General features: G+C 41.2%; 1 protein-coding gene across 1 annotated transcript; it reads right to left on the bottom strand.

Annotated features, from left to right (window-relative positions):
* Window positions 1-978: 978 nt before the first annotated feature.
* LOC310965693 (ankyrin repeat and sterile alpha motif domain-containing protein 1B-like) lies at window positions 979-25,334 on the bottom strand. Its single transcript, XM_083939422.1, has 3 exons — window positions 25,031-25,334; window positions 8,477-8,549; window positions 979-1,866 (listed from the first exon to the last, which is right to left on the bottom strand). The coding sequence occupies exons 1-3, from the start codon at window positions 25,316-25,318 to the stop codon at window positions 1,514-1,516; spliced, it is 714 nt and encodes a 237-aa protein (XP_083795548.1). The 5' UTR covers window positions 25,319-25,334; the 3' UTR covers window positions 979-1,513.
* Window positions 25,335-26,241: the final 907 nt, after the last annotated feature.

The raw sequence follows: 26,241 nt of genomic DNA on the forward strand, positions 1-26,241 counted from the left end.
CTGCAGCCTTGGGTTGAAAATTAATAGATTTCCTTCTTTTTATAGCTTTGATACTTTTGATACTATCAAATGTGGATATTGTATCGTTTTGAAACATTTGGTGTTGAAAAGTATTGAAGTATGGATACTTTTGACAACCTTACTGAGCAGGACATTTTTACAGTTGCAAAATAAACATGTCACTGTTCTCCAGTGGACGAACTATGTAATAAAAGCACTGCTTTTAAATTACCTCAAACACATCTCTGGAATTTCTGTATTGGAATATCTTATTATTGTTCAGTATGTACACAATGCCGATATATCTGCAAAAAAATAGCATTTGCTGATATATCAGCCTCTGGTATTATCAGCCTGGCTGTAATCCATATCGCACATCCCTAATGTATTCCTTTTATTATGACTATATACTGTATATAATGATTACACATGCTACTCTTTTAGGCTTGTTGACATCTCATGAACAAATCTGCCTGATCTCCACAGCACCTCATAGTAAGAGTGATCACATGCTCATTATGTAGTGATCTCATGCCTAACCAGTAAGAAAAACACATCAGAAAGCAGCATTGCTCAACTGGAACACTTTATGAATACAACTACTTTACCTTTGAGCGTACTGGCCCCACTTAAGTGAGCTCAGCTGTGACAAACTGATGTAACATATAGCCCATGGAGCTAATGTAGTTCTGTGGTCTGAGAAATGTCCACGTTTACCCTTCGGGTCTGGTTATTTACAGTGTACAGCCATGTTTTTCACAGAGTTAACATGACCGGGGGACTGAAAACGTAATGGTGTTTTCTACTATCATCAGCATATGTAGTATCAAGTTTCCTGGCAATGTTCTCTGCAGGAAACATGATAATGCTTTTAGTCACAACGTGGACGTCCACTGAGCTGTATGAATTTATCAATATGTAATATGATGGAGGCGTTTAAAAAAAGGCAAAACATTCATCCAAAATGTGAGAGTGTCAACCTGTCTGGTCATGTTTTTAAACCACCACAGTGGACGAATCACGTGGCTTTTCATAATTTACGTTCTAGTGAAATAATACCAAAATAAATGTCTGCATGCAAAAATGTGCAATTAAACTCTGAAAAGCAGGAGTATTCAGTGTATAAATACAAATTAACATGCTGCTGCAGTGTAATCATACATTGTGCAGTTATTGCAAGACTGTCTCATAAGCACCACAAGCAGAGCATAATGGGTAGAGAAATTAATGAGATTTGGCAAGCGACCCTGTAACTACAGTGTTTTTAGAGTGAGGATTGTTTGTCGTGGTTTTATGACTGCATCTACACAAAGGTCAAGTCCAGTGTCTGAAAATCAGAACATTCAATATAGACGGGAGGAGGATGTGACTCTAGAATTGTACCATAAATTAGATAGCATGGCTGGGAAGGCTGGGAAAAAGTTAATGGGTTTTGGTTGTCATTTGTCTTCCCATTGGTGACAGCTCATATTCTTTAAAGGGGTTTAGTGTGGGGCCATAAATCTTAGCAGGGTCATGCATTGCACAGGAGGTGAAGAGGAGTTATGCGGGGAGAGTGGAAAGGGGGAAGGAAGCGAAACGGTGCAGGGCTGAGCTGGAAAGAGAAAGGGGGAGAGGGGGGCTTACAAGCAGAGGGTGAGAGAGCAGAGTGGTGACATGAAAAGACAAATGCAGCTAGGTTGACACAGGCACAGACACAGTGATGTAAAGTGGAAGCGACCCCTGAGATGACATGCTGCAGGTGACTCACCATGAATCGTAGGTCGTCGAAGCCATTGAGCAGGAACTTGCTCTCGTACTGCGGCAGCCCCACATGCTCCAGCCACTCTCCGACCGGCTGGTCCAGGGCTTTACCACAGGCCCCATCTGCCGAGAGAGGGAAGCGCTTCAGCAGGGAGAAGCCGTTCAGCCGGTAGCAGCGGCACTCAGAGGACGACACATGGCATTGCCACATCATTCTCGGCCAGCAGAGGCAGAGCCGAGTGCAGCAGCACCAGGCGGGGTGGGGGGGAGACAGGGTCCAGGCCGGGGGTGAGGGGCTCCCAAGGTACGGGTGGGGGCCCAGCTAACTCAAACACAGGAGGAGGGTAGGAAGTGCTGCAGGCCCAGCTCAAGCCCTGCAGGGGACTGATTAGGCTAATATACACCCACTGGTGTTAGTGTGACTGACTGAAAATGTCAGGCGAGGGTGGAGGTAGTGCAGGGAAGGAAGCCCATCTGAAGCTTGGTGTTATTAGTTATGTTGGACTGAGCCACTACGGCATCTTCCAACAAACAGGGTTCACTAAACATTCCTTTAGTGAGCAGATGAGCAGGTGTAAGATCAAGTGCCTAGCTAGTCCAACAACATCACAATTCTTAACACTACAAGTAAAGACACTAAATCATTTTCAGGCTGGAACATCTATCACTAAATCAAACATTTTCACACATCACACAATATTTACTCTATTTTCTATAACTATCCCCATCATTTTTTTCTCTAAAATCAGAAATTACTCCATCAGTGTGTAACACAGAAATATTCAGTTCCCACCAAAATAAATTTGTCACGGTTTTCACCACATACTTGTAAAGCTCTGGCTGAGTCCCATGGCTTCATTGGTCAATCTCTTTGAGAGCTAGGACACGGCTCATACAATGAAGGTAGCAGCATTCTAAAGTACTGTGGGGGTACTCATGTTACTTTTGATCAAGGAATACACATTTGCTTAAATCATTTTTCGTTTTCACTCCAGAGCCACAAGGAGTACGGTCAGGTATACATATTGTAAATCAACATCAAAAAAATAAATGTTCGCTTAGGATTTCCACAGTGTGCTGATTCCAAACTCCTCAATTCATAATCAAATCCAAATATAGATTCCTTGATAAAGCTCCTGGTAAGCTGTCTGCCAGTGGAAAAAGGCTTGGTGTCCTTTGTGGTGCCAGTGCTGCCCAGCATCCACACTCTTCAGTAGGCTGCTGGCTGTGCGGCTCCACCAGAGAACGTGCTTCTCATCTCTCAGAGCAGTAAATCCAGGTTCAGATCCAACAGACGACAGGTGAGCCTCTACACTCTGACGCGAGGATCACTGCAGGACCACGGTGCAGGTTAAGCTAGCTCCTTGTTAAGGCAGGCGCCCCCCACTCCCGCCCCAGCCCACCTGGTTCTTCTCCTTGCTGGGTACAGCTAGCAGCCTCTGTACTCAGGGCAGAGGTTTGCTGCATCCCCTGCCTGTCTAAGACATGCAAGCAGTGCAGATGCAGTCACAGCAGCTGCTACTGGCTCACACACGCTACCCCTCACTGCTCACAGGGCATAACGTCCTGACGCCGGCTACTTCTACACAGGAGACCACAGATCTGCCTCAACCTCAGCCACTGCTGCCACGTCCTCCCCACATCCACGACAGGCTCAGATCATCCCCCCTTCCCATCCAAGCAAATCCCTCAAGCTCTTCTTTTAACTCCCTCCCTCCTCGCTCCTCGTCTCTCTCTGCTTTCTTTCTCTTGCTCTCGATCTCATAGCCCCATTCCCATACTGTGTGAGCGCACTGCAGGGCTGCCGTATGCTGCCTGATGAAGTGGGGTGCTGCTCCACGTAACCATCTCTTTCTCTCTCCCTCACTCTCCCACTATATCAATTCCCCTCCCTCTGCCTCTCTCTCTCTTTCTCTCCCTCACGCTCTCTCTCTTTCTCTCCCTCTCGCTCACTGCCTTACTCCCTGCCTCTCGTCCTCAAACACACAGACCGAGGCAAACGCACACACTCTTTCATTCGCTTCATCGTCTGTCTCTTCACCTTTCCCCTTCGATCTGGCTCCCCTTTCTCTCTCATACAAATGCACACATACTCACTCTTCTTCGTCTGTCTGTCTCTCTCTCTCTCTCTCTCTTACCCCACATCTCCCCCTCTCTCCTCCCTACTGCACTGATTAGAATTGCAGAGGCACTCTGATCTTGCCAGTGCAGAAAGGACATCACCATCAGAGGCAAGGAACAAGCACTGAGAGCCCAAAAACCACAGTCCTTTTCCGCCAAGAGTGACTAGAATGTAAAAGGGATGATGAAGAACCCCAATCCTCTTCTGCAGGAGCAACGGCAAATTTCTTAAGGCTAACATGGGTTATTGAAACAAAGAGCCTCATTAAGCCCCGGCTTATTAGAAGACAGCTTTAATTCATTTACATCTTACTTTGATGATAGGACAAGGGGGGGGGGGGGGGTGGCAGCATTGATTCAAGTCAGCAAAAGTCTCCAATGAACTTGTACAGAAGAGAAGAGAAGAGAAGAGAAGAGAAGAGAAGAGAAGAGAAGAGAAGAGAAGAGAAGAGAAGAGAAGAGAAGAGAAGAGAAGAGAAGAGAAGATGAGACACTTCAAGTCTTGTCTCATCTCCATCTCACCCAGTCATAGAGCATGACAGAAAAAAGGCAAATTCCATTATGTACTTCCAGATGCTCATGTCATATCAAGAATTTTTTAGAGCGCAACAGAGAGTCTACTACAAGAGATAGATAAAGATAGATTTTGGGTAAAAAAAAAAAAGTCTCACACATAGTGCCATTTGATTATGCCACAGTCTGCACAGGGGGTTTTAAATTGTAGAACCCACCTATTCAGGACTGCTCACTGCGTCCATCACTGGTGGTATCTGGGTACAGCTGCAGGCAGAGCCTCCTAATTATGCAGGCTTTCAAGCTGCTTGCAATCACCTCACACATTCCCAGATGGGTAGTCAGCCAGTCAGTAAGGCGGTCTGGGCAAAGAGAAGTGATGCCAACAGAGGGAAGCAAAGTAAAGGGCTATTGATTGAACCTCCTCCGTAATTGGTCGCCTCTACCCCTGTTGCTCTGGCGTTAATGATCAGGTAAAAGGCCAAGTCAGGTCTCCATGACCTGTAGGTCATCCACAAGGACCAGTGCTCATCATTCGTTATCAGGAAGAAAGGCTGCTGTCAGATTTGCCTTGACTGAGGAGGAAGATGATGGAAGGAGGGAGTGAGGGAGAGAGAACAAGACAGATAAGAGACAGAGACAGACTAATAAAGGAGGAGGCGATGAAACATATGGGTGAGATTAGATGGTAATAGGACGTAAGAAGGATTGAAGTGGACTAATTATGATTCACTATGAGATCCCACAACTCCTCCTCCTTTACTCGTTCCTCCTGAGCCTCTTACCAAAGTCAGCTCCTACACCAAAATACCCGCCACCCCATCCAATTACTTACATTCATTTGGGACAGCAACAACTCCCACAGTACTAGGACCTAATTACTGACTGACAGAGTATCCCATTCATCAGACTTGGGTCACTGTCTTATCCCCTGTTAAACAGGCCAAGTTGTCAAATTCACCCAAGTGGGTTTCTGTACTGTGTGAGCACTGTAAGGTCTAGACTTTGCTCCAAGCGCCAACAAAGACCTATTTGCAGAGCAAGAGGTAGAGGTTGTGCCGAGATAAAGCCATGCCTCTTTATCAGAATAGGGTAAAAGCACTAGCTACTTGTCAACACACCCAAGCACTGGAGAAAATGAGCCGCAAAGCTGAATTAATTCAGGGAAACTGAAGGCGGACTGTTTTCCTTTGAACGTCAGAGTGTGCCTGTACACAAATCGCGCCGATGCCTCCTGTGTGCCGTTAACTGAGCTCTTTCTCCACTCCCTCTCTCTTTTTAAGCTCATTTACTCAGTGCTCTCTTCGCACACCATCGAGGCTCTCGTGATGGGCACACAACACAAACAACCCCATCCTTGAGCATGCAAAATGGTGCAAAATTTTAGGGCTGTTTTTTTTTAAGATGAATGGCCGTCCTTGGCTCCTGATGTGAGAGGGGACATCACACAAGGAAACGGTGGATGGAATGAAAATACACCAAAACAGGGAGAAAGGATAAAGTTTTCTTTAAATCGGTCACAATAAAAAGATGTAGGTGAAATGAAGTGTGACAATTTAAGTTTCCATCTTTCTCTCTGATCTGCTTCTCTTTTCCCCTCCTCTCCACTTCTCTTCTCTACCCTCTCTCTCCTGGTGATGACTCTGAAAAGTACCTGTTTGTTCCTTTTCTTTTTATTGTGGAAAAGAAATATGACCTCTTTACTAAGTGACACGTACAAAAAACAGCATCAAACTCAGATTAAAATCGGAGCAGCAACTGCATGACTCAGCTGAATCTGGGACATTTTCTGCATGCTGTTCTTCACACAAGGCCTATAAATAGCACACACCTATATGTGTAGAACAAACAAACAAACAAACAAACAACATATTTGCTCTTATGTAATGTAGTATAGCCTCAGGTTTTAATTGTTAGGACAGCAGTAAAGTATGCTTGGCTGTGCTGGAAGTCAAGTTACAATTAAAATCATAAATAAACACTGCAGTAGAAACAAGATTTGCTTCAGGATTGCTTTGCTATTATGCATCTCCTTTTGACTTAAAATAATATTAATGAAAATAATATGGCGTGATGGTTAAAATCAGCCTGAAAGGAACTGATTAAAGAATATTAAGATGAAAATGGTGACGGTGGTTATGGTAATGGTAATGGTAACTGTTGCTCTTACTGTTATAGATTTTCTACTGCAATTGTTCTTATGAAGTTATATTTGTTTTATGTTTTATTTAATGTGGTTTTATTGTTTATTTTTTGGCCTCTTCTCTATTTAAATATTGTAATTGTCTGCAATTTCCTTTTTCATTATGTAAGTGTTTACTTTTGTTTTATTATATAAACGAATTGGAGAATACTCATTTACTTTTACAATTAACAAAACTTAGTTATCTGAAGGCAAAAAGAAATCAACCCTCGTCACATCTACAGTTCCCTTTCATGTAAAAATTCAATTAAATGAGTAGATGTGCATATATATATTGTATGCTCAGCATTTAACGTAATTGGTTTTATAGGTCAAACTATTACTTATCTTTTAATTAATAGTATAGTAACTGGGTAGACATACAATATACACTTAAGGAAGAAGTCATGTAATATACAGTATGTAATATAACTACTTGACGACACACTGACACATGTAGGGTTAAATGGCGGTGCAGCAGTAAAAGTCTTAATTTTCCTAATTACAATGCAATTTCTTTTCTCCTTCCCTGTGTCTTTCCTTTATTTCCTTTTATCGCAACCACATATTTCACTGTTTCTGTCTTGCTGCTCAGTTGGTGTTCCACCTTGCTGTAATCAGCAGATTGTCCATTTATTAAACACACTGCACATAACTAATTAAAATGTTATCTTAATAAATCTGATGAGACTTTGAAAAGGCAGTCCCGTGCATAGCCGGAGGAGCTGTTACACAATACTGTATGATGAAACCACCTTATGGCAGTCTCTAATGGAGGTAGGTTTACACTAGAGTGTTATCTAAACAAACTGAGCTGATGCCAGCTGGCTTCTTCCTATGCACTGCCTGAAGGACACTTGATGACGTGTACTATCAATTCAAGCCCTATTGAGATCTACAGTAACTCCAGAAAACAAATATATGACAGTGAGGGGAATTTAGATTTCCCAGAACGTGGAAACTGCAAGTAACAACTAACAACATGGGCCAAACAAATGTCAGCTTGAATCTTTGTGACTTATAAGGACAACAAAACTCCCCTCCATCTTCTCTGAACAGCAGCTCCTCGAAAGCTGCTCACAGATGTAATCAGTCACAGGGTGTAAAAGGTTTGGTTGCTCTAACAGGGCTGGGCGATAAATCAACATGATAATTTATCGTGAATGTATCGAGATGAAATCATATATATATATCGAGCAATCGTGATACATAATAATATTGTCTAAATTGAATCATAGTAAGCACATTAACTAAAATCCAAAGTGTAATATTTTAGAAAATATCATTTGAAGACTGCAGATTTGTTTTAACATCACACTATTTGTGTGCATGCATGTAAACGCTTTCACTTGAAACTGTTATGTTCATTTTGTGCTAAAGTTCATAATTAACTGAGAAAATACTCAAAAATAGGGGGAGGCTGGTGGTTTGACTCCAACCTGCGGCCCTTTGCTGCATGCCACCCCCCCCCCCTCTCTCTCTCTCACCCCATTTCCTGTCTGTCCTATAAAATAAAGGCTTGGAAAACTGCCAAAAAAAATTTTTTTTTAAAAAAGGGTAGACACAAATAGGCATGTGCTGTTTTATAAAGACAATTATTTCGTTGAACTACCAGAAAACATGCTATATTGTGATACGTATCGTTGAAATATGAAATTACCTAGAAGATTCTGGCCATATCATCCGTTTCTACTCTACAGGGTTATCATGAATGCAGCACCGAGAGCAATTAAGAGCTTTATAAATGGTTAATGAGTAAGACTCACTTAATCCCCCAAACCCAGATGTCATTTTGCATTAACCAACCAATAAATTACACACCACATAGTCATATCTCTGGAAGAAAAAAACTAACTCCATTCAGCTTAAGTTAAAAGTTCTATCATCATGGAAACATAATAGGCAGTGAGGCATTACCTGAGCTTGGTGTAGGCTGTTTCTTTTGGGACGTTTCGATGCCTGCTCCAATCAAGTTCATGATCTTCTCAATCTGTCAAAGAGGGCAAGCGTGAAACACGAGAGCATGTCAATAACTACTAATGAATAATAAATCGATACAGCACAGTGGGGATCCTAGGTTGACATTCTTCAGAACAAGCATCAAACTCCTGTCTAAGCCTATTCCATCCCACCACAGCCAAACCAATTACAAAACAGGAACACTGGAGGAGTGGCACTGGGTGAGGAGTTAGGACAGAGAGCTGATGGTGCTGCTGGGAGTATTGGGGAGGAGGTGACTGCTTTGCAATGATGGATTACAAGCAACAGTCAAACGTGAACAGCAATTCAATGACTAACCCACTATTCTGTGAAAACACAGCAGGTTGATAACGTGCATTACAATCTAGAAGCTTTTGCAACTCCAAATTATTGAAGCCTATATTCAGTCCTGTAGCCATACTGCACTAACCTGTCAGAGATTCAGATCTGTTGCTGACTGTTTCTTTGAGAGTATTTGATTGCCCTCTCAGACCTGTATTTCCTAAGCTTCACAGAAGAAGGCAACAGCTCACTGCAAGGTTAAGTGAGCACAATGCTGCATGCAGGAGATTACGGAGAAACTCAGAGAAGAGTTGTTTAGGGGCTTAGAGACAGAAATGTTTATTTAAGTAGTCTTTCCAGGAGAACCAAAATATGTTTGCAAGTTGTTTGCCCTTGTTTATTTGCTGGAAAACTGAACAGTAGCTCAAGTTCCAACAAAGGGCTTTTGTTTCTAGATGCAGTATGTTATCAGGTGCTGGTAAAAATATAAGTAGGAAATGTAATTAACTTTGTTAGTTTTTTCTTTGTCCAGAGCCAGTCTAACTACCTGCACATTGAATTAATACTTTAAGTACGTACAACCCATGCTTAATCCAGATAGAAACCAAACCATTTGTGCTTTTATGAGGGGTTGGGCTGGTTGCCTGTCAAACTCACGGTGATGACAGGAAGTTGCTGTGTCCTGCCAAGACAGAGTCCTGCATACAACTCCCATGTCAAACCACAAACTGTCATTTTTACTCTTTGATTTTTTTCTAATTTAAACAAAGTAGCTTGTAGGAAAATTGCATTACTGTCATACAGAGCCAGGTTGACTATGCTAAGCGTGCCAGCTGCCTCATATTGACTGAAGAGATGCTGTATGTTAAGGTTGTTTAAGGTATTGCTACTTCAATACCACATGCTTCAAAAAGCTTCAATATCCATATTTGATATAAAAGCTACAAAAAAAAGTAGACATACAATCAGATTTCTAAACCAAGGCTGCAAAGATGAAACAAAAGGGAATAAAGTAAACTGTGTTGTAATTTGTTCAGTGACTTTTTCTTTCTGCAGGTCATTAATGAAAAAAATGAAGAAGAAAAAAAATCCCATTTAGAGTGCTACAGCCTTTTTTTTTCTTTTTGCCTAGGTATCAAATTGTATCAAAGTTTAAAAGTCTGGTATTGGGACAACCTTACTGTGTGTGAGTGGTAGCAGTCTTCTCATCTAACTCTCAATAAGCAAAGTTCCCAAAATGTTGAACTATTGCTTTAAGTGCAACAGCATGAACACTGAAGAAGAAGGGAGCACTTACAGCAGGTGTGAGATGAGTGGTTATCCTAATGCCCCATCTCTGTTCCCTCTTATTAAATATTCAAATACAAGGGTTGTATTTCACTGATTTCATTACGCTCTAAAAGAATAGACATTTTAAAGGTTCTCTGCTTGAAATATTTAAAAAAAAATGGGCATGGATTGCCTCTGCACGACTTTCACCCCAATACATGATACATATTTTCACGGCAACATGAACTACCAGAGAAGCACACACACACACACACACACACACACACACACACACACACACACACACACACACACACACACACACACACACACACACACGACAACACACACACACACACACACACACACACACACACACACACACACACACACACACACACACACACACACACACACACACACACACAGGGAAAGTCGTTCGCTGCTAAGGATGACATTATTCCACTTTACTTAGAAAATAGTTGTTTGCTGCTATAATAATGCTCTGAATGTGGAGTTCAGTCCCTATAAACTACCCAATTTCACGTTTCTTCCATAAAAATACACACAGAAGTATATTCAAGGGTCATCATATTCCAACTAAAACAAACAGTCTGAGATTCATCATATGCATATTTGAATAATAACCACTCATCGCTGTTTGAGTTCAAGTAATTTGTCTACAGAGCACCACACTACTTGCTGACACTTCGAGCTTCAAAGACAACAGGACCTCAAGCACAGAGCAAACGAACCATTCACACCACCACAAAAGAGAACAGACTATAAATATAAGTGCAATATTCTTTGACTATTGTAGGAAAGAAGATATTTACAAGAACCTTTTTTGGTGATTTAAAATAAGGTTCACCGAAACGTATTCGTGCAAACTATTGCAGATTAGGCTGGGAACTAAATTTAGAATCACTAGAGTTAGTCTATTCACAATCAGCAATGGAGATTTTTTCAAGCCTAAAAAGCTGATTCCGCTTTCACTGGTGACACCAGAGACACAGCCAGGCTTATTTGATGTAATATTTAGTGTTTGAAAAAGCCCTATGCACTTCGCTAGTGGCATCAACACTGTGGAAAAGCCTTGATTCATTTCGAAGTCAGGCACGTGGGACGCGTGGCATATGCCTCCAGCAATACAGACCTCACATTACTCTTTGAATTAACCCAGTTACATTCTATATCACACACACACACACACACACACACACACACACACACACACACACACACACACACACACACACACACACACACACACACACACACACACACACACACACACACACACACACACACACACACACACACACACCAGAACTGCATTACATGAGCTTAAGTGCACCTTTATTAAAAACCCGTCACCTGCCTCTTGGGAAACCAACGTCATCATAGTTTAAGTGCTGAAATATTTCATGACATCATGCACATGCAGCCTCATCCTCTGCAAATAAAGATAAATGTCTGGCACTAGGTTACGGTAGAAATATATTGAATATATTTGTGTTATTTAAAAGAGGAAGTTGTTATCAATATAATAATCATAATATATCAACCATATTTTACACACATTTATTAAATAGATTTGCAGTGTGAACCCAGGTCAATTGGTCCATTTGTATTCCATCCATTAGCTATGCTTGCTTATCGTTGAGGGTCACAGGGGCAGAAGAGCCAATCCCAGCTGACATTGGGCGAGAGGCGGGGTACGCCCTGGACATTGTCGGCAGTCAATCACAAGTACAGAGAATCATTAGCCCTCACATTCACACCACATGCAAACGCTACACAAACCAACCAGTCAGCAGGTTCAAGCCCAACAGCGCTGCCGCCCCTTTAACTATTGAATCCACTTCAGCATTAAACAGCAGGTACAGATGACAAGCGAGAAAGTTTTTTTTTTTTTAACCATTATCATTTTTAAGAAATGGTTTGACATTGTGGGAAACATTTGCTTTCTTGCCAAGAGTTAGATGAAAGGATTGAGCTCTTATTGGTCCTGTAAATATGAAGCTACAGCCAGGAGACAGTTAGCTTAGCTTAGCATTAGACTGGAGGAGTCCAGCTCTGTCGAAGTTAAAAGGGGCACATTCTATTTTTTTGTTAATTATTACAAAAGTCTAAAAACAATTTGTGGTTTCACAGTGATTATGTACTAAACTATTTCTTGGCCAGGTGTCGCTCTGCTGGTTGCCTGGCAACTGCATGGCGAGGACTTGAGGCAGTGGTAGGTGGATTTTGGTACATTCAAATAGAGCCAAGCTAGCCCTTTCTCTGTTTCGGCTGAGCTTGGCTAACGGCGTGCTGGCTGTAGCTTCATATTTACCATATCACCACTATCAATCTTCTGATCTAACTCTCTGGAAGAAAGCTGAGGAACACACTGACAGGGGTTTCTATTATTTTGTCTACCCCATATATTAATAAGGCTAGGTTAAGCAACAGAAACAGCTCTAATGCAATACAGTTCAAAAGCCCCACAGACTACATCCTCAAATGAGTGAGTGAATTTACATGGAGTTGAGTTTGTTATTGAGTTATCTTTATTGGACATGTATTAAAGCAGGAAAGCTGCAGTTACCCTGACCTGCAAGCTGGCTCTCAATGGGAATTCATTTGACACAAAGAGCACTTTCCAGTGACTGTCTGGGAGCAGGATAGAAATAATCAACTAAGAAGATCTATTCACACAGAAATGTAATTGATAGTGCAGTTATGAAGCGCAAGGGGATCCGAGTGGACTGTCATTAAATCATTGGTGCTCAACTCTGAGTGAAAGCTCTACATCCTGAAGAGATTTACATGTTAATACAGGTTGATCTGCTCTTCAATTCCTGCACACACTGCAAAAATTATTCATTGTTTGTCTTCGTTTCATGCTCAAGTTTTAAAGGTTAAAAAGATCTGACAGTAAGGTGAAATCGTTTTTGCTTACATAAGTCAAGTGGCTGATAGAATCGATGTGATCAATCCATGTCCTTGGCACTTTCTTTATTCTGAATACCAGTGGTGAATATAGAAAATTCTACATGGTGTGGCAAAGCGGTGGCAAGAGGTCTTGGCAGGGGTTACGGGAGGACGGTACGCAAGAATCCCCAAATGTAAATGGGTGACATGAGTGACGTGATATGTAGATGCTACTGTACTGCAGTTTATATGGAAGGAGAATAAAAACATAACATGTGGTTCAGGGGGAGTTGCAGCAGGCCTAGGACCCTCTTCCTCCCTGTCATCTTCTTCTGCCTGGTGGTCACTCCCTGCCTCTGACCCTCTTTCTGAATCTGCAGCAGCCTCCTCTTCATCCCTCACGTCCTCTTCTCCTTCACTTGTTTCTTCACCTCCTTCTGTGGCCTTCTCCTGCTCTGACCCTCCTGGTCTCTCCAGTTGATGACCTTCTTCATTTCCCTCCTTCTCTTCCTGCTTTGCACTTTTTTTTACTAAAAAACTGTCAATATCCCCACGTTTTGCTTTCCTTTTCATTGCTCTGCTCTCTCCAGCTACTCTTGCCTGCAATAGTCAGGATGTGAAAAGGTTATCTTTATATTATGTTACACTGTAGGGCCATGTAGCTAATAACCAATATAAAATCAGAAAAGATTCATCACGCGCACACAACAGTTATGTGTAGACTAATTAATGCTGTTGTATTGGTTATTTTCCCAGTTTGACAGTAAAGGGTGTCACCTGGTTTCATTTGTGCAGCGTCATTGCTGTGATTTGTGACAGTAAGTGGTTTTATAGTAGGCTACTGATTAGCTCATCAAATCAAAATGATTGATCTCCCAGCTAGAACTTTGCAGTGTGTTGTAACGTGGCGCCCGTAAAACGGTGACCGTAAACATTATGGATTCAAACAGACAGGTTTTAATATTTTGTAAGAAGCTGCTTTTGTCTTTACTCAAACCAAAACTGATCAAAGGGCAACGTGCTCTTACAAATCACGAGCGAGCGATTTCATGTCTGGCTAAATAACGCAAACACCTTTAGCAAACATGGCATTCATTACAAATGTAACTCGTAGTGAAACTGGTGTGTTTAAACTTGAGCAGGGGAAACTAACTTCACCTTCAGATGCTCAGGGGCAGCTCAGTCGGTCCACTCTTTCCACCGCAGCAGACTCGCTGTGTGAGTCGGACTGTGAACGCCGCTCTGCACCTTTGATACAGGGCCGTAGCTGAGTGGGACAGGGGCCGAATTATATTTGCACTTTATTGTTTGTTTCAATGCTTTGAAGAGCTTTTAGACATAGTGAGGGGTGGGTGGGGGGATGGGGGCCAAGGCTTTTCTCTTTGTTGTTGTTAAATATGTTGTTTGTATAGCTGAAGTTTGAAAGAAAAACAATTTCCCCCTGGGATTATTAAAGTATTTCTGATTCTGATGATACAGTAAGGGGGAAGCTGCCCCCGTCCCCCTGTAGATCCGCCCCTGCTGCATACCCCTTATATATTATGACTTGTTCTTCTCAAACTCAAAACCAGTGAAAATACATAGGAGAAATGTACAATTCTCTGATGAATTTGAAGAATTACACAATTTTCTTTTATGCTCTCTGTTTCATCCAGGATCTGGGACCAGCTTTTGATTTAATTTAACCTGATTGAATTTAGGAGATTAAGAATAGACCATAAGCCCTTGGTGGTCAGATCATTCATCATCATCAACTGTAGAATAGCCGACAAACCTCTTGTAAGATTTACAAAAAAACTGAGGTGCCCAGGAGCTCACCTGGTAGAGCGGGTGTTGCCATATACTAAGGCTAAGTGCTAGCCGCAGCAGCCTGGGTTTGACTCCAACCTGCAGCCCTTTCCTGCATGTTTTGCCCTCTTTCGCTCCCCCATTTCCTGTCAACCTTCAGCTGTATTAACAAATTAAGGCATAAAAAGCTGAAAACAATCTTAAAAAAAAAAAAGATTACCGGAAAAACTGTGGAAACTAAGTGGAACTGGAAAACACAAAAATAGACCAGACCAAAAAAATATCCTAGGTTCACACTTTTCTATTCGATGGACTACAAGTCAGGCCCAACTTACATTTCTATTGATCTTGGGTTATGATCTTGAAAAAAGATTAAATGAGCATCGTAGATCGCATCGTTTTTCAGGCAGTCAAAGCACTATAGATTGCTGACTTGAATCAGCTCGGCTTCAAAATGTTAGAGACTGTGCTTGTTACTTTTAAGAGAGCTCCATTTTGGCCCAGGGTTAGGCAGTTTTATCCTGAGTCAGCCTCAGTGAGTTCCTCTACAGGCCTTATTATACCTACATTCATTACGTGCTTCACCGCACCTAAAAATATACAGTATACAAATGCGACACTTTCCCATGGTAGAAAAATTTGGTCCTGAAATACTAAATTATACAAGGAAATTTAATATTATAATGTACCTAGAATTAATTGGACATTTTCCCAAATATCTGTAACATGCTCCCTGAATGCTCCAGCCAGTCATTTTGGGCCCAATGTTAGTAGTAATACTGCACTACGTCACAGCACAGATAACAGGAAAAATGATGAAAATGGTGCGCATAATCAAACTTGCAATAATTGCATCATGAAAGTTATAAAGACAATCAATTCCAGCAGCCAGTATCAACAAAAGTGACTTACAGTGCATTAGCCTGAATACAATCTCTATCATGATTAATTTTTCTGTAATTAGTTATGGGCTGCTGTAAAACAAATAAATAAATAAATCAGTAAACACAATAGAAGCCTATAGAAACCATAACATAATGATTCTATACAATACATTAATCTTCATATTGTAGTCTACTTTATGCAGAGGAAACTGCTTCTAAATTAAAAACATTTTTATGGGTGTTCATCAACAGATCCATGAAAAAGTAAGCAAACTTGAGTAGAACAAGAACAGAGAGGCTCTTGAAGATGTGACATACTCAAAATCTGTGCAGCATGCTTTTAATTCAGCCTGTGATCTTTTTTTGCATGTCTGTCTTCCTCCGGTCTCTTTTCTCTGGTGGATAACATGCCAGCTAATAAGATCGAGATGATGTAAAATAATTTTGAACAATGTGCATTAGCGATAGGCTACGGTTTACAATATTGTCCACTGAGCCAATGTCTCCTGCACATAAATGATGGCATTGAGCCCAAAGCATAAAAGATAATGGAAATGATGACTGGATATAATAAACTAACCAGAAAGGCTGCCTGCCTCACTGGCGCTGGCCTGGAAATAGGATTACTGCCTCAGTATCATTGTCAATAAAGACAGATGGGCCAGTAGCTCCAAACTATACAAGACCCAGATCACATAATTCTATTTAGCAGTCCTCGTGATTTGGATTTATTTTTATTCATTTGACAGCTTTGAAACTACACAGCATATATAGAGCGACTAAGAATAATACTAAACATGAATGATGGTCTTCATGGTGCACTGTAAATGTGGCAAGGTATGGTGCCGTGCGTGCATAGCTTTGTCTCACTCTTTGTCTGTGAGTGGGTAAAAAATATATTTTTTACTATATTTTACTTTGTAGTGTGGATTGTTTTTTGTCAGTTGCTCCTGGTAATCACCAGCTTGTGTCCCCATATGTTTCCCACTGCTTAATTAACCACTACATGAAAATAAATGCAAGATTTCTGCAGTGCCACCCTTGCTGTATGATATAGGGTTACTACATTTGTGTAGATTTTAAAATGTAGTTCTCCTGCATCCAGCTTGTCAGGTAGTGCTGGAATCGGGACTTGATTTCAGGTAATGTCAGATTATCATACATGAAATTGCTTAGTGTGCATTTTTTCCACCTGTACAAAATAAGATTTATCAACATTACTGGACTGATGGATGAAAGGTAGGGCTGCAACTAATAATTATTTTCAACATTTATCCATCCAGCCATCCATCATCTGCAACCACTTGTCCCAGTCAGGGTCACTGGAGCCGTTCCCAACTGACATTAGGCATGAGGCGGGGTACAGGGGGGTACACGAGGGTACACCCTGCACAGGACTCAAGTCTCAAACACAGCGAATTCCTGATTGATCCAATACGGAAGTGAGAAAATCTGCAGTTTGCCGGCAGGTTTCATCATAGAGCAGTTTCTCATTGACCCCCATGTTAAACAGGCCGTTTGTTGTATGTTTAAGTCATATCTCCATGACAACACTCAGCCGTTGAATTTTTTTGTACCAGGCTAGTTTTTTTAATTTTATTTTATTGGAGGTTAAAGTTCCCCCTCACTTCTCCTCGGCCGTATCTCCCTTCCCCCAACGTCAGATCAATGCCCTTTTTTGGGCCCTCTTTTCACTCCCATAGGTGAGTATGATTGGATCAAGTGGAGAGAAGGGGCCCGACAGAGAGGCTACGTCCATTTTTTATACAGTCTATGGACAGGACTCAAGTCTATAGCAGGGCTGACAAATAGTGATGGACAAGCCCTTGTCTTAATACTTAGGATGAAGAACAATAATGGCAAAAACTAAGACAAAAGATGTCTTTTCTTTGACAGACGACATATGTGAGAACGGGATAAACCCAATGGGAAAGCCAGATTCAGTTTCACGCTGGGGATCTCAAAAAAAGTTTCTAAATTCATGGTAAAATGTAAAAACCTGTTCCTTTACTAAATAACATAAACAATTATTTAAAAGTAGGGAAACTAGAAAGTCGCCATGACTGTCACTTTAAATTTAAATCCTCACATTGCTATTTTCAAACTGCAGGTTTTTTTAAAAGCACACAATAGCGTTTAAACAATTCTATCCCTTGTATGTATAGAAGAACAGCATGTTGGATGAGATGTCTCCTGTGTTACACCTGGTGTGACATTTTATGGGCAAAGTGGTAGGTGAAAAAGGACTGTGTGTCACCCACCCAGCCCCCACCAACACCACCACCACCACTACTCTCATATTCATGTACCACATCGGTCTAACCAGATCTTGAGATGTGTTCACTCTGCCGTGGCTCTCTATATGAATTATAAACCATCTTACATGTACTTTGAAAATATTTCCTCTATATCAACTGGATTTACCAACATGAGGATTTTTTTTTATGAGTTCATTTCATTTCTTTTTTACTGTGGCAGTAGCTATACCTCTGCTGTCCTAGCATGTTTTTTTAAATAACCAAGGCACTTCAACAAAAACCTTTATTTTGTGAAAAATAGCTAAATTAGAGGACAGTAACCGTTGTGTCAGAAGAGACATCACTAGTGTCTTACACTGCTCTGGTTTGATCTTGGTCCGTTCTCCTTCAGTCTCTTCCACAGTTCAGTAACTGTAGTGGGTTTCTTAGACATTACTTTGCTGCCAAGGGTTTTCCAGAGATTCTCTATGGGGTTTAGATCTGGACTTCTTAACCCATTTTGCAGTGTGACAGGGGGCATTGTTGTGGATGAAAATTGCAGCTGATTGGGAGACAATTACAGTGAATGTATTGCATGTTGCTGAAGGAGGCTCACATACACATTTGCATTCACCATGTAGCTGTACAAGAGGCCCAACTCCTGCTGCAGAAAACATTCCCCAAACCATGACACTTCCTCCTCCAGATTTAACTGAGTTCTTTACACACTTTGGGTCCAGTCTTGCCCCGGTCCTACGCCCAACATAATGTTTCCCATCAGAGACAAATAAATTAACGTCCTCTCATCACTGAAGTCACTCTGGCCCAGTTCTCCTCTGTCCACACAACATGCTCCTCAGCAAAGGCAAGTCTAGTCTTTTGATTCTTTCTGCTGATGAGAGGTTTGGCCACTGCAGAATGGGCTTGTAGTCCAAAAAGTCTTAAACGGCGAGACACTGTGTGCAGAGACAGATCCTTGCTCTGTTCAGCACTGAACAGGCGAGAAACTCCAGGTGCAGTGTTGAACCGATTCCCCATTGAGAGTCTTCTCATAATCCTGTCCTGTGCACTTGTTTTACGTGGACGACCAGCCTTTTTAAAGGAACTTTAATGAATCTGTGTCCTTGTAAAGTTTCAATATTTCTTGAAATCACTGACTGTGAAAGCCCAACCTCTCTCTGATGGCTGAGAGGGTCATCCCTTTGGCCTTCATCTGGACAACCTGCTGTCTCAGGGTTTCTGTCTCCTTAGAGCAGCTCACCATCTTTAAAAGTAACCAGGAGAGCTCCAGATAAACAGGATGTGTCCAACTATTAAGTAAATTATCACCAGATTCCAGATTAACACCAATTACTGGGAGGGATCTGAAAGTGCTCACTGTTTTTTTTCACAAAATAAAGGTTTTGTTGAAGTGCCTTGGTTATTTAAAAAGAACATTCTAGTACAGCAGTGGGATAGCCACAAATTATATTTTATCAACAGTATTTCAGAATGAATCAAGTATTTATGAGTTGTACTCTAATTTTGGATCTCCACTGTAAAGTATATCTGTTTTCACACTATCAATTCCAAAATATTTGATTACAAAGGGTACATAATTTACATACATTAAAAAATATTATAATAAACCAAAGTTAACATAATAAAACATATCTATTTTCATTAGGAGTCCCAATCTACTCGTGTTATGTAAGACCACAGCCATTAGTAGGTGTACCAGCAGCTGCAGCATATAAAGAAGTATGCACTTTAAAAGCTTGCATGTGTAATGACCTGGGGAATACCGCTGGGAAATTTAGAGTACACACACGAATGAAGCCACTCAAGCATCTGTAACATGTGGTTATGTTAACCTTTGCCTTTTGAGTATTGAACAGCTGTGGTGAAGACGTCAATCACCTTAATCATATATGCTATTTCTGTTATTAGCACATTGTGAAATGGTCACTAAAATGCAAGATCATTATATGTATATAATATTTACATAGGTGTATTTATGTTATTTGTGGTATTAATCTAAAATAAAAGGTTGGAATTTACCTAAAAATACATGAACACTGCCGAGTATTTTAATCTGTGTGTCTGTGGAGACATCCTCTCAACTTTCAGCTTCTGAGCCAGGCTTGTAGTAAGTATAATAGGAACATGTGTGTGTGTGTGTGTGTGGATTTAAAAGGGAAACACATAGGGGACAGACCGAAAGTAGAAAGGTGATTGTGTGTAAATAAATTTTACAAGAGAGCAAAAAAAGGTGACTGTGAACAATGGAGGGCTCTGAAAGAACAGGCTCACCTGCAGTTACGGCTTTCTGCCAAAGGGGCCACTAGAAACAAGGTATCTCAATTCTTATGGATTATGACTGTAAAGCAGCGTGGATGTATCTTACATTTATGGATCCATTTTGTTGGTTAGTAGTGCATGGTTCCTATGTCTGTAGATAACTTGCCAAATGTCAACAGGAGGGTGTTATATTGTTCCATGGCAGCTACAATGCAGTTTAACAGAATAAACTAGACAATTAATTTCCTGTGTAAAACACATGAAAATACCATGATGCTGAAATGTTAAAGCTTAATGTTTGCAAAAATAGAAAAAAATAATATTTGAAAAGAATATTAAAAAAGCTGAATGTGTGCAAAAGTACAAAAGGCTTCAGATTTGAAGAGAATATTAAAAAACTAAATATGTGTAAAAGTATGTAAGTAAGGCTGAATATTTGAAGAGAGTATCTAAAAAGCGGAATATGTGCAAATGTATGAAAAAGCTGAATGCTCAACGGCAGCTTGGCAATGCCCAGGAGGAGAACTGGCATCTCTCCAGCCACCAGTCCACATACAGGTACTCGAACTGGCAACCCTACAGTTCCCAGCCGAGTTGTGTGAAGACTGCCCTGATGATGTGATCACACGAGAAACAGCATAAAAAAAGCTTAAATTTGAAAAGGACATTTAAAAAGCTGAATATGTGTAAAAGTATAAAAAATCTGAAAGCTCAAAGGCACCTCAGCAGATCTCAGGAGGTGAACTGGCACCTCTTCACTCTTGGTCCATACAGGGACTCGATACAGTGACCCTACAGTTCCCAGCCAAGTTCTGTTAGGACTGCTCTTTTGACCTCATCAGCCAGCTGCGAGGTTGTCATACCTGCCCAATTAACGATATGCCATGGAAATGGCCAGCAGCACTCTAATATGTAGGTCAAACTGCAGCATTGGTCTCTGCACCGAAATGCGTAGAAACATGCTTCGAAACAATTCCTTCTCATGGAAAAACTGTGACTTGTATTGTTAAAATGTCTTCACTTTGAGCATTATGAGGGTTTGGTCAACATGTAGAACATGTTTTTTGGGTGGGAAAAGTTAAAAATGACTGATAAATCACCGTTTTAAAATCCTGAAGTTTTCTCTCTCCAATGCTGTGGGCCGTCTAAAGGGACTTCTTGTGGGTTTGAGCTACAGAATTAAAAAACTATAAGTCCTAGTGCTACAATGAGCACATTTTATGAAAGAATGCCTACATTTTGAGATAGAAATTATACCTGAGAAGTAAACGTAGTGGAAGCAAGAGGAGAAAGTTTCGTCTACAGAACTCACACTTAACGACAGAGTGGGGCATAGATCAAAGGGATTCTGTACACTCTCCCCCGCAATACACACTCATTATAAACTGAGGTCTAAAACAACATAAACGGTGATTATAGGAAAACTGTTAAAGATTTGACAGTAAAAAGAGATAGCCGTATAGGTCAAAGTCTCAACGTTGCAAACTGTTTAAAGTTGGAATGAAGTTTGTATGTGGAAGTCTGTGAAACTAGAGGCATTTCAAAGAGAGGCATGTTTCAGAGGATTTAAAGATGATCTCCACTGGTTTGCATCGTAAAATAATATGGAAAAGTCTGAATATATGAAAAATATGAAAGGCAGAAAAAGTTTAAGATAGAAGAAGAAGAGCATACATGAGCCGAAGGAGCTGAACATTTTGATAGTTGAATGGTTTTTGTAGCTGAGATAATGCAGCAGCTAGAGACAACTGAAAGCGTACGAAAGAAGTAGGAATAATAATAAAGATTAGGATAACAATAGTTCATTTGCTCAATGACTCAATGACCTGTTTGTCCATTGGCAATAAATAAAAAAAGATTAATATATGTAAATATAAAATAAAATCCAACTATGATAATACGCCAGCCCTGAACAATTTTGTTAAATGAATTGATCATTTCAAGTAACTGTCACCTATTTTAAGATTTTTTTTATTTTTTGGTTTACCAATAGGCAATCAAAAAATAAAAAAGAGAGATCACTCATACAGATGTCAGTCAGATGTCAGAAGAACAAATCCGACAAAAAGGACAGTTAGAGGACATCATAAAATGCCCTCATAAATCTGAGGCATTGATGAAGATACAGCCACCTATTACAAGTTAACATGGTGTATGTCTTTTTTAATATTTATTCTGTATTTAATTAGATTAATGCCACCACCAGAAGGCTAACATGAGTCCAAGGGTCCAACACTGAAATATCAACTCTTGCACAAATAGGACACCTGACAAAATGGGAAAAGGGTCAGCAGCTGCAAAGGCTACCAGACAACATAAAATTCAAAATATGTTTATACCACTGAAAATGTCAATTGGCTTTCAAAGGTTATATTTTGCCATTACTTCCTTTATAACAACATCCGACTACCAGCATTCGTGTTCGGTACTGATTTTTGTGTGCACATGTACTGTTGTGTGTGTTTCTGTGTGTGTGTGTGTGTGTGTGTGTGTGTGTGTGTGTGTGTGTGTGTGTGTGTGTGTGTGTGTGTGTGTGTGTGTGTGTGTGTGTGTGTGTGTGTGTGTTTGTGTGTGTGAGTCTTTGTGTGTGTTTATGTATCGACCTAAAGCTCAGCCTCCCTCTGAGCTTCATGTGTCCCTTCAATCTTTGATGGTGTTTGATCGCTTCATAAGTTATTCTCAAAAGAGTCAATTTTTGCCCTTAACATAAACACACACACACACACACACACACACACACACACACACACACACACACACACACACACACACACACACACATACACATACACATACACATACACACACACACACACACACACACACACACACACACACACACACACACACACACACACACACACACACAGCCACAACCTAAACAAATCCCTTGAAAATTTGGAAGAGAAAGACACTCAGGAGCAGCTGCAAAACAGGATGCCCATGTGGACAGGACACCCCACCCAACATGGCCTGAATAAACAGTTTTGACAGAGAACAGAGGGGTGGAGCAGAGAGCAGGCATGGGACAGGGGGGATGACAAAGAGAAAGGGGGTATACACACCCAAATAAAAGTTTAAGATGTCAAAGTACTCTGCAATGACACCCAGGTGTCCTTGTTGTAACGATGAACATGCTCACAGCATAGTGACACAACGTCAGACCCTGGTTATGTGACCATAACCTCATCGGCAGGGCTGCCATTAAGTCCAAGACACACCCCAGTCCAGTTTCAAGGTCAATTCAAGTCCAAATGGGGACAGGACTAAATCCATTATTTTTTGTCTTTATCATGCATGTATCCATGCATCAGCAGCACCTGCTTTATGTTAGTTACATTTCTGTTCGATCAGAGTCCTTCCTCACTTGCTTTGTTATGTCAGTAAACAACATAAATTTGCATTATTTGTTAAACCCATGATGTCAATAGAAAACCCCTGGAAATATATATTTAAAAAATATGACTTATAGCCTTTATATGGCCTAAAACTGAAAAACTATGACTATGAAAGCGGCGTAAAGAGGCATCCTTCATCGGACCACATTATCTTCAAATTAGGCCCTCAAATTTTACCTGTAAAGTTCCATGTTGAACTTGCACGGCTACAATGCTATTGCAGTGACAAAATCAGCCCACAGACAAACAGGAAGACATTTAAGCTGGCAAACTAGCCTGCATAAACTGCCTCTGGAGTACCTGCTATAGTAGTGTCTCCAGGTTCACATTTTCACCACACACACACACACACACACACACACACACACACACACCCACACACACACACACACACACACACACACACACACACACACACACACACACACACACACACAATGTTGATCTGCAATTCTCATTCTTAACCTTTTTGCCAAATCTGCAGAAAAAAGTCAAAGCAGTTAGATGAGAGCTGCTCCTGCACAGGATCTTAACTGTCATTTGAACAAGTTGAAAGCCAAGATAACAAGATATTGCACTTTGCTAAAACGCAATATTCTAATAAGATCTAATATTTTGTTATTGCTGTGATAGGGATTAATTACTCAACAGAAAGGGTTGGAAAAGTTTTTTAGTTTTCCTTTAAATCACATAATTTTACCTCTAAGCTTTGCACTTTAGTAATTATTATCAGCTTGTCCCCACAGGTTTCGATTATTTAAGTGCGTTTGGAGGTTCTGGTAAGAACTGATTAATTTCAGTGTCTTTGCGGTGCTTTGGGGTGTACTGCATTGACACGACAAAGTGCTACAAAAAAATCACAAGTAAAGGCTTTTGGGGGATAAGTTGTGAGTTGGGTGGGTGGGTGATTGCAGAAAGTAGATGGCGTTAGATGGAGCAAAGGAGCCAGAGGAGAGCAGGAGGAGACAGTGGAAGCGTGGGTCGGCCCCTGAGACATGTACTGAGTGGATGTAGAATGACAGCACAAGCCCAATTAGTCTTAGATGCCAGGGCTGCTACAGGGAGGTCGGTGCAAGTGATCAAGCCATTCATGCATTCAAGCACTCACCCACAGGCACTCTACGCCAACAGCTGGGGTAAAGTTACTACAGTCTATCACTGCTTCTGCTGGACTACTGATGGCTCTCATACTGCTGCCTCTGCTCTCCTTCATTCCTTCCTTTCTCCTGAAATACGCTAATCCTCAACTGCATCTGTTATTGGCCTCTCTTTTTTCACATATATCTGCACGCGCTAACACACCCTCAAACTCTCCCGTAAGGACATTAATACACACCACTTGAACTCCCGTCCATGCCTTAACACAGACAGTGCCACTCCCTCTGTCATCTAGACCCTCCCACTTGTTTCCCATCCCCAGAGCTCGAGTATTACCTCATCCCATTCTGAGGCAAAAGAAGGCATGCGCTTCATGGATGGCTGCCCAGAGCTGCAGTTAGACACGGACCCAGTGCGGCCAGACAGACCTCCGTCCTCCTCTCCGAGTGGTGACGCCAACAAGTCAGAGTCCGACTTGGACAAGTTTCGAATCAGCCCCAGGTCTGCAGGTCTGACTCTGACCATCGATGCAGATTCAGTTGAAACTTCTCTTGAGTCCTTCATTTCAGCTTTTGGATTCTGGGTCACGCCAGTGGGGTTGGCATCCTGCATGCACTCTGCCATTGTGTTGGAGCTGCCAAGTGCAGCTCAGGGTCCTCAGTCTCTTCAGCTCTTTTCTGATTTCTTTAGTCAGTCCAGATACTGATCCAGGATCTTTGTGGAGCTTTAAAACTTCCAGAAAGCCAGTCAATGGTCCTAGTGAAAGACAAAGATTAATGAATTATAACCTCTGACTTGAGGAATTTTCCTCCAACTCATACAAAGTACTCCTGTTTGGAGGGGAAGGAAGCATGGAAGTGAGAGACTTCTGTGCACAGAAACAATTATCAAGGTCCACCCACTAGTTGTATCCTGTTGCCCTCCCTTTAGCTGCCTCAAAGAGCCCCCCTCCTTCATCCTCTCAACTTGGACTTTTTTCATACACTTTCCCCTCTCCACATCAGTCTGTTTTTCTTATCAGGCTATTATTCAAAGACTAGTATTATGGTCATACACTTGATATGAGAATATTCCCAGAAGAATCTGAAAACCTGCATCATAAAGCCTGATGTCTGATGGTTTAAACTTATCATTATCAGCTGAAATAAAAAAAAAAAAAAAAGTCCTCTTACCTGCTGACTTTAGTAGTGTTTTCCCTGCTATTTTTTGTGTCTGTCCTGTTCTGAGGTTGTTTCCAGACTCTCCAGGAGGACGGGCTCTGTCCCGTACTGAAGATCAGAGGACGGGAGGATCCCAAAGCCTGGCCTTATTCAGACTGACAGCTGGGGTAATCAGGTTACTGACGCACTGGGTGGCTGCTCCATTTTCAGAGAAGGAGAGCTGGGATTCCTCTTTTTCTGTGTGTGTTTTTAAGTGTGTGTGTGTGTGTGTGTGTGTGTGTGTGTGTGTGTGTGTGTGTGTGTGTCTGCTAGAGACTGAGGTTATCTATCTATCTATTAGTAAAAGAAGCAATACCGCAGTGTATAAATACTCTGTTAAGTAAAAGT

The sequence above is a fragment of the Echiichthys vipera genome, assembly GCF_963691815.1.
Source record: "Echiichthys vipera genome assembly, chromosome: X".
Taxonomy (NCBI): domain Eukaryota; kingdom Metazoa; phylum Chordata; class Actinopteri; order Perciformes; family Trachinidae; genus Echiichthys; species Echiichthys vipera.